Source organism: Equus caballus, chromosome 8 (assembly GCF_041296265.1).
Source record: "Equus caballus isolate H_3958 breed thoroughbred chromosome 8, TB-T2T, whole genome shotgun sequence".
NCBI classification, from domain to species: domain Eukaryota; kingdom Metazoa; phylum Chordata; class Mammalia; order Perissodactyla; family Equidae; genus Equus; species Equus caballus.
In genome coordinates this window covers 31,410,026-31,423,290 of record NC_091691.1, presented here as the reverse complement: position 1 = coordinate 31,423,290, position 13,265 = coordinate 31,410,026, and the positions used below count along the sequence as shown (strand labels likewise).

Below are 13,265 nucleotides of genomic sequence, written 5' to 3'. Positions count from 1 at the left end.
CTGTGCGAGGAACTGGGCTTGCCTACCAACAGCCATGAGGCCTGCCAGCAAGGGAGGCAAACCCACATGGAACGGAAGCCGAGCCTTCTGCCAAGCGCATCTTCACGAGACCTGAGCCAGAACCACCCAGCCAGGCTGCTCCCAGTTCCTGACCTACAGAAAGAGGGAGAAGCACTAAAGCACTAAGTTAACACAAACTCCAACAAGTCAAGGACGCACACTGCGGTCAGAAAGCCACTACAACAAGAATATCCAAAAGAAAAGTGTAACTGAAAGACTAAGAGAGAAATGGACACTGGATGTGAACGAAGCAATTAGGACAAACAAGTCCAAGGCATCCACCATTAGCACCTCTAATGCTATACTTCACTGCAAGGAAAAGTCACAAAAGGACCAGGATTATAAACGAAAAACTATCATTCTTCAGACATGAAGAGACTGTATACACAGAATTAACACAAGAGTGTGGCAAAATTGCTGGATATAAGATCGATAAATAAAAATCAACTGCATTTCTACATACCTGCAATAAATTTTAAGTGTAATTTTAAAAAACATATCATTTACTACAACTTCAAGAACTATAACACACTTAGAAATAAATCTAATAAAAAACACAATCATTACATTTTACTGGAAGCTATTTAAGAAGACCTAAGTAAATGGAGAGGTATATTTTGATCATAGGTTGGAAAAGCTCAACTTCATAAGGATATAATTCTCACCAAACACCCATTAATTCAACTAAATTCGAATCAGAATTCCCAACTGGTTTTTCTGTGAAACTGGATAAGCTGATTCTGAGGTGTATCTGAAATAGGACTAAAGTAGTCAAGACTCTTCTAAAAAAGAACTTATCTAACCAGAGCACAAGAACTATTATAAAGCTAGAGTAATTAAGAGAGTGTGGTAGTAGTACAAATTGACCAATAAAACAATAAAGGTCTCAGAAAGAGTCATGCATATCTGGAAGTCTGACTTGTGTCTGAGCTAGCACTGAACGTCAGTGAGGAAAGATGGGCTTTCCACATGGCACTGGGACAATTACCTGCACATTTGGGAGGAAAAAAATAAATTGCATTTATTTCACACTATAGAGAAGAGCAATTCTTGATGGATTAAAGACATCAAGATAAGAGTAAAAATAAAAATTTTGAGAAGATACAAGAAGACATCCTTATGACCTTGAGATAAAAAGGATTGTTTTAAAACGAGACTGATAAATTCAACTACACTAAAATTAAGAACACCTCTTTTATTTTTTTTAGAACAGAACTTTTATTTTACTTATTTATTTATTTGAGGAAGATTAGCCCTGAGCTAACTGCTGCCAATCCTCCTCTTTTTGCTGAGGAAGACTGGCCCTGAGCTAACATTCGTGCCCATCCTCCTCTACTTCATATGTGGGACGCCTACCACAGCATGGCTTGCCAAGTGGTGCCATGTCCGCACCCGGGATCCGAACCATCGAACCCCGAGCACCAAATCGGAAGGTTCACACTTAACCGCTGCACCACCGGGCCAGCCCCTAAGAACACTTCTTCACCAAAACATACCATAAGGAGACTGAATGAAGACACGCCACAAACTAGGAACAGGTTACTGCACCACATATAATGGACAAAGGATCATGTCCAGGATAAAGAAAGAACACTACAATAGCGAAAAGAAAATCCAAAACCAAAACAGCAAAGACAGAAGAGGAAACCCACGAAAACACGCTACACCTCATCGGTTATCAGAGAAATGCATCCACAACCACAAGGGGACGCCATTTCCCACCCACCAGACTGGCAAAGACGTTCTAGTCAGACATGACGTGTTCCTGAGATGTGGAACTTGACACAACACTCTAACCAGAACTTGGCCTGACCTTGTAAAGCTGACCACGTGTGTGCACACCCTCCAACCTGCTCCCCTACTCTGAGCACAAAGACGCCTGTGCCCACAGGCGCAGGGAACACCAGTGCTCACCGCAGCCCGGCGTGTCAGGGCAAAAACAGGGAAACCACCCACATGCCCACCAACAGCACAATCGATCATCTGTGACACGTTCACCCAAGGAATACTGCTCAGCAGTGAGGAATTAATGAATTCACAGCAACATACAACCATGCAGACGAAACACAGGAGCAGAAGAGCTGAGTGAACAAAGCAAGTGGCTGAACCTACAGCGTGATTCGTATATATGAAGCTCCAACATGCGCAAGCAAAGCGCTATGTTCAGGGACAGACATAAGTGATAGGACAAAACAGAGCTGAGGGAATAATGAAGGTCAGATCCGGGATGGAGTCACCTCCCAGGGTGAGGAGGCAGCGGGAGCGGGCACGCGGGCGCTCAGGCACTCTCTCACATTGGGCAGTGTGGCTGGTTACACTGGCGCTGAATGGATCTTACACATATTTTTCACTTGTTCTTTTGCACGTATCCAATGTTGAATAAAGTATTTTAGTAGGATACTCAGAGCCTACCTTCTTTGGCTAAATTAGACAGTTCTGTGTGGTGGTCCACAACCCCTTCATTGGCTTCTTCCTCTTCAATTGTCTCCTCCTCATCTTCCACTGAAATGTTTACCATCAAATGTGAGACAGACTTCATTTCCTCTTCTTTTCAATTATTCATGAAACACTACAAGGCTTCAAAATTTTTTCACACAGCTATTAGAGAAATTAAAACTAAGCCTTTCAATTTATCAGGTAACATTTGGAAACAAGAGTTACATGTAGTGAGCAGGAACCTGGGGACCATGCTTTCTCTTCCGTCTCAGGCTGTGAAACACAGCCTGGTTTTCATTACACAACAGACCTACTCAGGCCAAAACATGGAGTGATGTGAAACCTCCCATCTACCTGGTGAGCTCTGCTGCAGAAAAACCCACGCTGTTTGGAGTCACTATGAATTCGTCATCGCCCATTTCAAAGAAGGCCCAGCCACCACCCAGCTTACTGTTCCCTCAGTTCGGCTCCCATCCTGTGCAACCTTTGTTTCAAACCAGCTTCAGCCCGCCACCCAGTGCCTCCCTCCCAACAAAGCCCTGACTCTTGGCAGAGCAGTCTATCAGCACCTGCAACAGAATTCTGCCTGTCTGTGGGCCACCTCTCCATCTGCCCATCAGCCCTGGCTGCCTGGGGCCTTGCCAGGAAGACTGCACTTTCTCTCTTGCCAGCCTCAGGCCCTCTCCGTTGGCTCCTTCCCATCACCACTTACTGCCTCTCCTCCCTTACACACAAACACGTACACACACAGTCCTATACTCTCCCTCCTCCACAGTCCAACTCCACGTTTCTTCACTGCAAACCCCCCACTGTCCACCAAGGCACCCGGCCCCTAACAACACAAGTCACTGGGCCACCAGACATTCTGGTCAAGGCTGTACTAGACACCCCAGCAGCAACGAGTGAGCACTCCACTTGCGACTTCAGAGGGCCCTGCAGACAGCAAAGAGACACCAGGAGGACAGACCTTCATCATCAGTTAAAGATGTGCTAGCTTTTCTTTTTCTTCCAGATATTCCGGAATCCTGAAACACAGAATAAAAATCACAAACACGAGGGTCAGCCCTGGTGGCCTAGTGGTTAAGTGTGGTGCACTCCGCATCAGGGGCCTGTGTTTGGAGCCCGGGTGTGGACCTACACCACCCATCTGTCAGTGGTCATGCTGTGATGGTGGCCCACATAAAAAACAAAAAAGCGGAAGACTGGCAACGGATGTTAGCTCAGGGCAAATCTTCCTCAGTAAAAAAAAAAAACAAAAACACAAATCACAAACATGAGATCTTAAAACACAGAATGGAAAACCAAAGCAGAAATGTCTGTTTAACATGCACCTAGGAGGAGAGTGGAGAGCCTGTAACAAGCATACTGGCCTTCATCTACCTCTAGGCACAGGAAAGGCTCTGGGTAGTGACCACAGACTGTGTAAATCAGTCACTGGTGGATTTACACTGAAAATTCAGGTGCATCTTCCCCAATCACCAAATTAACACCCCACGTGAGCCTAAAGCCATAAAGAACAAGTTTTGTTTTGTTTTTTTAAAGATTAGCTACCTGGGTTAACATCTGTTGCCAATCTGGTTTTTTTCCCCCTTCTTCTTCTCCCCAAAGCGCTCCAGTACATAATTGTATATTCTAGTTGCAGGTCTCTATGGGTTGTGCTATATGGGACGCTACCTCAGCATGGCCTGGTGAGCGGTGCCATGTCCACGTCTGGGATCCAAACCAGTGAAACCCAGGGCCGCCAAAGCGGAACACACAAACCTAACCACTTGGCCATGGGGTCGGCACCCAAAGGAGTTTTTTCCGCCAAAGAAGACTGATTTTAAAATGAAAGGGACTGGTATGCATACTCTGCAAGTTTCTCCAGATAAAAATGAGTAACTCCATTTTCTCAGACACTGTATTTTTTTCACATTGCTTCCATTCTCTTCCCCACTGCAGTAACAGTCCTGAACTTACCAGAAAATTTTCCGGTAATGCATCAAGTCCCTTAGGTCTCGACTCTTTTCCTAAAGAGACAGGTAACATGATTTGTTTTCACTGAAGCTGTGGAGAAGGCAACATTCTTCACAAGTGTAAAGGGCACCTCTGCCTATCTAGGCCACACCCTGCTCACATCTCCTCCGTGGGAGGAAAAGACAGGAAGAGCAAGTCCACCTGCTTCCTTCTGGTAACCCAGGGTGGCGGCACAGTGCCAGTCTGCACCTCTGTACCGCAAAGTGCTCTGGTGGCTCTCAGATTTCAGTGCTGATGCGCTGCAGGGACCCACAAGTCTCCGTTCTGGAGAAGGACGGAGGAGCTAAACAACAAAGATTCTTTTTTATGATTTGTATGATCTTATAGTTCTATGACTTCCAGCAGTGGCCACCTCTCTACCTCAGTTTTCCTCATCAATAAAATGAGAGGCACTGCCCTCCTCTCCCCCACCCCCAGTGAAAGGCACCTCCTTCAGTGCCTGGCCCACATGAAGGTGTCTAATGGCCAGGCAGCCACTACAGAATGCTGCAGAGGCAGAGTACCAGCCAGATACAGAGTGATCCCATGGGGGCAAATGCCTGGGGAGTTCACCTCACTGTCCAGGGACTGGCTGCAGGGGACAGGCTTAGAACCTCAACTCCAAGAGTGCCCCAAAGCAGATCAACCTTAGGTGCTGACTCATACTAGCAAATCTCAGAAGAACTGAAATATACAGCTAGGACAGCTACACAAAGAGAAACGCAACATCACGGAGACCAGACGTTCACAAACGGCTGATGAGCAAACGAGCTCCCTGGGCAGGCTCCCTTGGAAGTCACCATGTCAACAAGGTGCCTGGGGGCAAGCAGAGAAATGGGAACAAAGTCCAATCCAAACAAAGTTCAGGCTTTTTAAAAAGAGTACCATACCTCTCCTGGAAACTTTCTGTAAATTTAAGGCCTTTTTCCTTTTTTCTTCCAATTCTACTTGTAGTTTTATTTCTACAACCTAAATACAAAGGGTTAAATAAACAAACATGTTATTAAGGATGTAAATTACAGAAGTTCTATATATGAAAACACTGAAACTCATATAGTCTAAAAAGCACAGCTGTCCCAACTTCACTTCAAATTACTTGAAAAAATTTCAGTTTGGTCTTTTTTCATTTATTTTGTACCTAACTGTATTCTGCCCAAATTCTATCAGGCAGTAAGATGAGAATTTTTTTAAAAAGGAATCAACAGACAGAGCAGCCATTCTGGAAATAAGCTGCCTTTGGTGACTTGCACTAACCCTAAAAAGGACAATTTGAAGGGTCACTCATGAAGGCTCACAAACAGCAAAGCACGTGCGTTACAGCTAACACGCATTTCTGTGTGCAAAGAAAAACACTCAGAGGAAGGACCAAATCCAATGAGCCACTAGTCCAGAAGGCACCTTTCTAAGCGATTCTGCATGTGCTACCTGCCTTGGGGTTTCTCCATCACTTAGTCAGGTGGGGTCCAGAAGGCAGCCTCAACAGCTCTGCCACAGTCTAAGTTTAAAATTTAAGAATTTACCTGTTCAATATTGGACCAAAAATACTCTATTTCTCTCGCAGTTGAGGCAGCGATTCGTCTTAATCGGTTCTGCTCTTCTTTCTCTCCCCTCTCCTCACGAAGCTGCTTCTCTTCATGATGGCGTGCTACAGTTCTGACGAGCTAGTAAATAAAGTTCAAGAGCTTTATGTAGTGCTCTATATCATGCTACAAGAAAAAAGATCCATAAAGTTTCTTAAAAATCTTCTCAGCCCATAACTACACATAATTCACAGTGACATGCAGCCTCATCTGCTCTTGGCATGCTAGAGAAATGTTAATACCAGTAAAAACCACCGCCAACATGCTGCTTGACTTTTCCAGAAAGCACTATTTTACTAAATACACATATTTTTCTCCAAAATGGAATACGATACTGTACTATACTTTTCTTTCCCCATGTAACACACGATTAACATCTTTCCATGAAGAGAGGCAGATCAACATAATTTTTAATGGGCATGATTTCCACTGCATGAATGCAGCAAAATTTACTTAATTCCTAGGTATGAAAAACGTTGGGTTGGAATAATTCACTTTTAAGGCTTTTGCATTAAATTGCCAAACTGCTTTCCAGAATTTATCCTCTTTACATCCCCATCAGCAGTCCCTCAAAACGGTGCTGAGAAGTAACTGAGAAATGAACACATTCTGAGCCCCGAGCACAGCACAGCTGCCAGCTTCCTGATCATGGGGTGAAGAATGTGCTGCAGGCCAGGGACACACTGCCAACACAGCCTCCCTCCCACAGTCACAGTCGACGCACACCCCTCGCACAAAGCTGCCTGCTCAGTCCTCTACCCATCTCTCCGGGGAGAGGAGGGACAGCATGAGGAGAGCAGCACTCAGCCACGGCTCAGCCGCCCCTCAGTCCTGCTCCTCAGCATCCATCCTGTCCCCCGTGTCCCCCACCCACTGCCCTGCCCAGCCCAGTGTCCACATGCTCAGAACCATCCTCCTTTTCTTTTTTTTGAATATCTTGTTTTTTGAAGAAGATTGGCCCTGAGCTAACTTCCATGCCCATCTTCCTCTATTCTGTCTGTGGGGTGCCTCCACAGCACGGCTGACGAATGGAACAGGTCCACACCTGGGATTTAAACCCACGAACTCAGGCCACCAAAGCGAGTGCAGGGAACTTTACCCTCTCAGCCCCGGGGACGGCCTCCCTACCCTCCTTTGTGAAAAGGAAGTGCTTAAGGAGCAATCTGGGTTTCTTCTGAAATTCCCCTGAACCTACTTAACATTCAGACCCCACTGCTCCCTCCAAGGTCTCGGCTTTCCTCTGCCAAAGCTACAAGGGGAAACAAATGGGCAGAATTGACGGGAGGGAGGTGGCCAGGCAGGGCACACAGCTCAAGCCCAGTCCTAAGAGAGCAGGAAATGTGAAGACAGCATCTAGGCCCTGACGAGTAGGGATGGTGGTGCAGTGGGGCAGGGAGTAGAGGCAGGCCTGGAGCTACCTACATGGACACAAGCACAGCTGCTTCACATTCTGAGACCCAAGAGGTCTACAAATCTGTCACTTTCCAGGTTCCTAGTAATGGCAATAGTACGTCTTAGGGGTTCTCCCCAAGACTGGGTGCCTGCTTTGGGAACAATGAGAAGAAAATAAATTCTCAGCCAGGACTAGAGGAAGCTAGATGGGAAGACTAGGCAGGGCAGAGCAGGTGGGGCAGCCGGCAGCCTAAAGGCCTGGGGACAGGCACCTCAGCTGCCCAGCAGCCACCTGGCCTCTTCCCCCTTCCAACTCAGCTTCCTCAGCTCCCCCATCACCCCTGGGTATCAGCCTGGATCTGGGGGGCTACACGCACGCTCATTCCAACTGCCAGGCGAGGCTGAAAAGGAACCTAAATGCCACGCCAGAACTGCCGCAGGAGAAGATGTATTTGTTCCCAACAATGCACACTGGAGCTATGAAGACATCCCCTCAGAAGTGAATTACACAGCACACTTTCTAAACAATAGGAAAATATTCTTCCTATCCATTATGAGTCAAAAAAAAAACCTTTAGAGAGTTGGTCTGGGAGACCCACTATTTAGAGTGCTTTACATTCTCATCACCAGCAAACGAGCACTGAGAACTGCAGCTGCCTGCGTTCAAACCTACCTTCTTGGCAGCGGCCACCTTCCACCTCCTCTCCTGGGCGAAGTCGGTGGCCATCCACTGCACTTCCTCCAGCAGATAGTCCCAGTGCGATCTGGGGCGCGGCGCCTCCTGCAGTTTTGGCAGCCGCCTCACTGACCACAGGCCTTCTTTCCTTAAATCTGCTATTCGCTGATGGATCTGGTTTTCCTGCAAGGAATGTAGGGGGTGAGGCGGTGTCCAGCACATAATTATTAAGTTTGTTCTGCTAATTCAGACCCCGAGTTCATGAAACCCTTTGTGTGAAAGTCTCAGTAAAAGAGGTAAGACGGGGGCTGGCCCACTGGCGCAGCAATTAAGTTTGCACGTTCCACTTTGGTGGCCCGGGGTTCGCCAGTTTGGATCCAGGGTGCAGACCTATGCACCACTCATCAAGCCATGCTGTGGCAGGCGTCCCACATATAAAGTAGAGGAAGATGGGCACAGATGTTAGCTCAGGGCCAGTCTTCCTCAGCAAAAAGAGAATTGGCGGTAGATGTTAGCTCAGGGCTAATCTTCCTCAAAAAAAAGGAAAACAAAAAAAAGAGGTAAGACTTGAACACAAAGGTCAAAAGTGGCTCTAGGAGAGGTCAGAGGAATGGGCATGTGACTCTCCCAGAAGTCTTAGAAAAAGCTTAAGCCACAGTCCTGCCCCATCTAAGAAACATGGGACAAAACTTACAGACCAAGTACTTACAAGGGAAACAATACAGGCCTGGATTTTGTTTCCAAACCATCAGGAAGGAGGAGGAATGGATCAAATAAGACTGGCCGCGTCCTGATCGCTGTGTTGAAGCTGGGTAACGGGAATGCTGGGTTTACAACATCCTACCTATTCCGATGCTTCTTTTAATTCTCCTAATGAAGCTGAACAAAATAACTGCTCAGTCACCCAACAAACAGGAAGCGCTGAGTGCTAGACCACGACCCACACCAGCCTAGGCAGCATCGGTGGGCTCGGCTCTGAGCCCCAGCGCTGCAGTGAGGTCCTCAGCCTGCACCACATACCCGCCCCGCCCTCTCCTACAGACTGCAGGGAAAGCAGCCCAAGAGGGCTGACTTCACCTCCACACGGGTTTACTTCCAGCGGGACAGGTCAAATGACTTGGTTTTAGTCTTGGTTTCTATTGGTCGCAATAGAATGTTCAATTGTCCTTACTATCAGGTGTTCAGTTTTAAACTACTACATCCTTAGAAACCAAAATCAAATGCATTTCACAAATTGGAAGACATTTTACAAGCTTCTTGAGCACTTAAAAAATTTTTTTCAGTGTACTTACCAGTGCTATTTGTTCTGCCAGCTTATCCTGAGAACCGTCTTGGGGCGGGGCAGCGTTCTGAGCAGGGCTCTGTGGTTTGGGGGTTGCTGACACAGCTGCCCCTGGGGACCGGGAGGTGACTGGAGACAGTGACTTGTTGGCTGCTGATGAGGGTCTATTCACTGGGGAGGCCCGTGCAGGTGAGGGGCCCGAGCCCGAGCTGCCGGCAGGAGCGATGGACACAGCAGAGGAGGTAGGTGGGGGCCGCTGACAAGGCTGCGCAGGGTCCACGGGTGGTCTCACAGGCACCGCCGTCTAGCAGGCAGAAAACAGGTGAGCAGGTAAAGACCAGACTTCAGCTCAGCTCCCAGAACCCAAAGGCCAGAGACAGCATTACTGGGGCAGTGAATGCACCAACGGCCCCCTCTCCACGGCAGTGCACACGAACAAAGGAATCACATCCTCAGACCTCAGTAACACACAAACTAAACCTTGTCTACATAAAATAACAATACACCTTTTTACTCCACAAAACCACGCAGAGCTTATTATAAACTGTGTTTTCACATTTTGTCTTATATCATGGAAGCTTTTTCTTTTCTTTTGCTTTTTCCAGCCTTTCCTCCTGCTTTTTTTAGTAATGGAAAACTAGAGGAATCCCTCCCACCTTGACTAAAGGTGAAGTTAAATTCACAAAGGATTCTGTAGGGGAGGAAGTGGGGGAGCAGAGAGCAGGGAAGGCAAGGCATTGCTACAAAGTGAGACTACTGAGGACAGAAGCAAAATGCAGCATGCTCCTAACCTGGAATACGGAGAAGACACCGACTAAAACACTCTCTCTATACCCAAGGAGGTGCCCTTTTTTTTGTGAGGAAGATGGGCCCTGGCTAACATTTGTTCCCAATCTTCCTCTTTTTGCTTGACGAAGATTGTCGCTGAGCTGACATCTGTGCCAGTCTTCCTCTATTTTATGTGGGACACCGACACCGTCACAGCATGGGAGCGGTGCAAGGTCCACACCTGGGATCCGAACCTGTGAACCCCAGGCCACTGAAGCAGAGCAGGCAAACTCAACAACTACGGCACAGGGCTGGCCCCGAAGAGGCTGCCTTTTACGGTGCAGCTTCTCTCTTCACGTCCAGTAACTCCCTCCCGCCTCAGAGTCGGCAGGCTCTGGCTGGCCGCACACTTCAGAAAGAAAGCTGTACTGGCCACGGCCACTCATCTGCATGCTCTGGGGCTGCCTTCACCCTTCAACAGCACAGCTGAATGACCGCAACAGAAACCACATGGCCTACAAAGCCTAAAATATTTCTGCGCTCCCTCTTTGTGGCCCTTTAAAGAAACAGTTTGCCAACCCCTACTCAATCTAGAAGGAACAGGTTTCTATCGATTTTGTAAGGAGCTTTTTAAAATCATGTTCCACAGCTGATCCTTTCAACAACAAGAGCAGGTAAAAGAATCCAAGAAAAACCTCAGTGCTGCCTGAAGTCAGCACAGGGCTCAATGAGACAGTTCAGAAAAGAAACATTCATCTCCACAAAAACCCACCAAAGCCAGCGACAGCCTAACAGGCTCAGCTGCCCTGGTAAGAGCTCTCCTTCTCAAGGTGGGTGTACGCAGCGCTTCAACGTGGACCTGCCTGAAAGGCTGCCCAGTCAACCCAGGGTGCAAACCACAGCTCCTCCAGTCACGGGCCATGTGATCCTGCCCAGTTACACAGCCTCTCTGGCTGCAGCCTTTTCGTGGCTAAGATGGGGATGACAAAGATTCTACCTCACAGGGGTGCTCGGTAGAGGCAATAAAACAACGTGGATAAAGTGTTCATTACAGCACCTGACGACTCGTAGGTGAGAATAAAAGGTAGCTATCACTGTTGTTATTCCATTATTATCTAAGACCAAACTTTGCCATGAATGTCAATTAACCAGAAGAAACTGAACTCAAAGCCCACCTAGGAAATCCTCTTGTTGAGGGGATGGCGAGAGAAAGGGGAGAGGGTTTTTTAAGTAGGCTTGATCTTACACTGCTGAGACAATTCTCTGAAAACGCTCCCTGCCGTCCCCTTGGGTGCTCTAGACAGTTCATGCTGGCCCTTCAGGGACTCGCTACTCTTCAAGTACCGAACAGTTTACTGTATACATTCCAAAAAAAAGCCATCCAGGTCAAATGAACTGGTGGAAGAGGAGGGGCATTATCAATACCCAAAACAGCTATCAAGCCTATTTGCCCAGGTTTGTAGAGGGTAGGCAGGCACCCTGGAGGGAGTCTGGTGGACGGTTAGCAGTCAGGGCAAGCCCGGCTAGACGGCTCACGGCAGCTGTGGCCCTGGAAGCCCCACCACCCACAAGCCTTCGTTTCCACCCTGGTCAAATGGGGTCCTGCCACCCACCTCCGACTTACTCAGCACATCAAGCAGGACAATGGACACAACACCCTTCGCACGGCTCCCTGTACTGAGAGCAGCCACAAGAATCCTGTTGTTTCCTGATACTTTAATAATAACTACCATCACAGAGCCAAATGAAATTAGGCTGCGACTACTGAATTAACTAACTATTCTAAAGTGGGAGAGTAAACTGCTAAGAGAAATGTGCAAATTATAGCATAGCACACCACCCTGTCAAATGCATATCTTGCCTTTCCTTCCGTTTCTAACTAACACAACAGGTGTCCAGAGTACCTGCGGCTGGGATGAAAGCTGAGGGGCCTGCATCTGCGCCTTCCCAGGCATCGGGACGTGGAGGGCTGGCTGTGCAGGCTGTGGAGGAGGAGCAGGGAGTTGGCTGGGTGGAGGCGCAGGGACAGGGGCATTTGGTTGTGGAGTCTTCACTGGGATTTGGAGCTGTGTTTGAGGCTCTACCATCTGCGGCTGCTGTGAAAACTGCAGCGCCGACGGGAGGGGCGTGGTAGGGAGGCCGGCTAGGGGTAGCCTGCCGGGGAGCTGTGGCGGAGGAGTGTGCAAGCTGGCGGCATTCTGCACCGGAGGCCCCGTGGAGGGGTCATACTGCTGCTGGCTTTGCTTCTGTCCCACGAGCTGAGCAGCCTGAGGGGCGGGAGGCATTCCTCCTGTAAGAGAGGAAAAACCCCGCCAGCACTGACTTCGGAGTTCAGAAGCATCCTACCAAGTGAGTCAGATTTCACATCCTCATGCTTGTCACAGACCCATCACTGAGAACCACCACACACTCAAATGGGAAACTGAACTGGCAGGAAACTCGTGTTATATCAGGCCTAAGGTTATAAATGAGCGCACAGAAAAGGAAAGAAAGGCGCTTGACCTTTGCAAGTTAGCATCAAAGCAGAACAGGTATCAAATAACCACAGGGTGTCTCTACCACAGCAGCAATTAGGAAAAATACAGAAGTGAAAATTGGAGAGAAGCTTGAGGACAATGAGAGACGTGTGGCTCCATTAAAGTGACAAGAACTGGTCTCCAAGGGTTTCTTTATGCTATATTAATTGGGACTCAGAAACATCCCAATTTCAGAAACCAGTTCAAATATGCTGCCTCGACTACACACACTTTAGTCTGAGGTTGGTTGTAAGACCTCTCTGCACTCCCTCTTTCTGAGCTAAAAGATCTAGTTCTGGCGCTGGGTCTTACCTTGAACTGTCGGCATTAACTGCTGAAGAGGAACTCCTGTATTCACCCCTGGGTGCTGGAAAACTACCCCTTGGTGACCCACTTCAAGTCGAGGTCTCTTAGACTGCTCTAGAATAATTTTCAGAAAAGGTGCAGTTTGATGTAAAAATAAAACCACAAAAGTAGTAGAAAAAACATGGGTAAGTGTTTTCATAATCTTTGCACAGGGAGGCCTTTCTATGCATGAACCAAAATCCAGAAGCCATAAA

The 13,265-nt window shown here is 47.7% G+C and overlaps 1 protein-coding gene across 48 annotated transcripts in view; it reads right to left on the bottom strand.

Moving 5' to 3' along the window:
• Positions 1 to 13,265, bottom strand: part of EP400 (E1A binding protein p400) — a 120,445-nt gene that overhangs the window by 76,918 nt on the left and 30,262 nt on the right. For 28 of the 48 annotated variants that reach the window (XM_023647363.2, XM_070220468.1, XM_070220469.1 and 25 more), the window contains 9 exons: positions 13,018 to 13,125; positions 12,094 to 12,479; positions 9,432 to 9,725; positions 8,137 to 8,322; positions 6,012 to 6,152; positions 5,382 to 5,460; positions 4,456 to 4,505; positions 3,464 to 3,521; positions 2,473 to 2,562 (listed from right to left, as the gene is read on the bottom strand). In XM_023647363.2, the coding sequence (XP_023503131.2) occupies positions 2,473 to 2,562; positions 3,464 to 3,521; positions 4,456 to 4,505; positions 5,382 to 5,460; positions 6,012 to 6,152; positions 8,137 to 8,322; positions 9,432 to 9,725; positions 12,094 to 12,479; positions 13,018 to 13,125 (1,392 nt within the window). The remainder of the gene's footprint in view (positions 1 to 2,472; positions 2,563 to 3,463; positions 3,522 to 4,455; positions 4,506 to 5,381; positions 5,461 to 6,011; positions 6,153 to 8,136; positions 8,323 to 9,431; positions 9,726 to 12,093; positions 12,480 to 13,017; positions 13,126 to 13,265) is intronic. The other 20 variants (XM_023647365.2, XM_070220470.1, XM_070220440.1 and 17 more) reach the window with 3 other exon arrangements.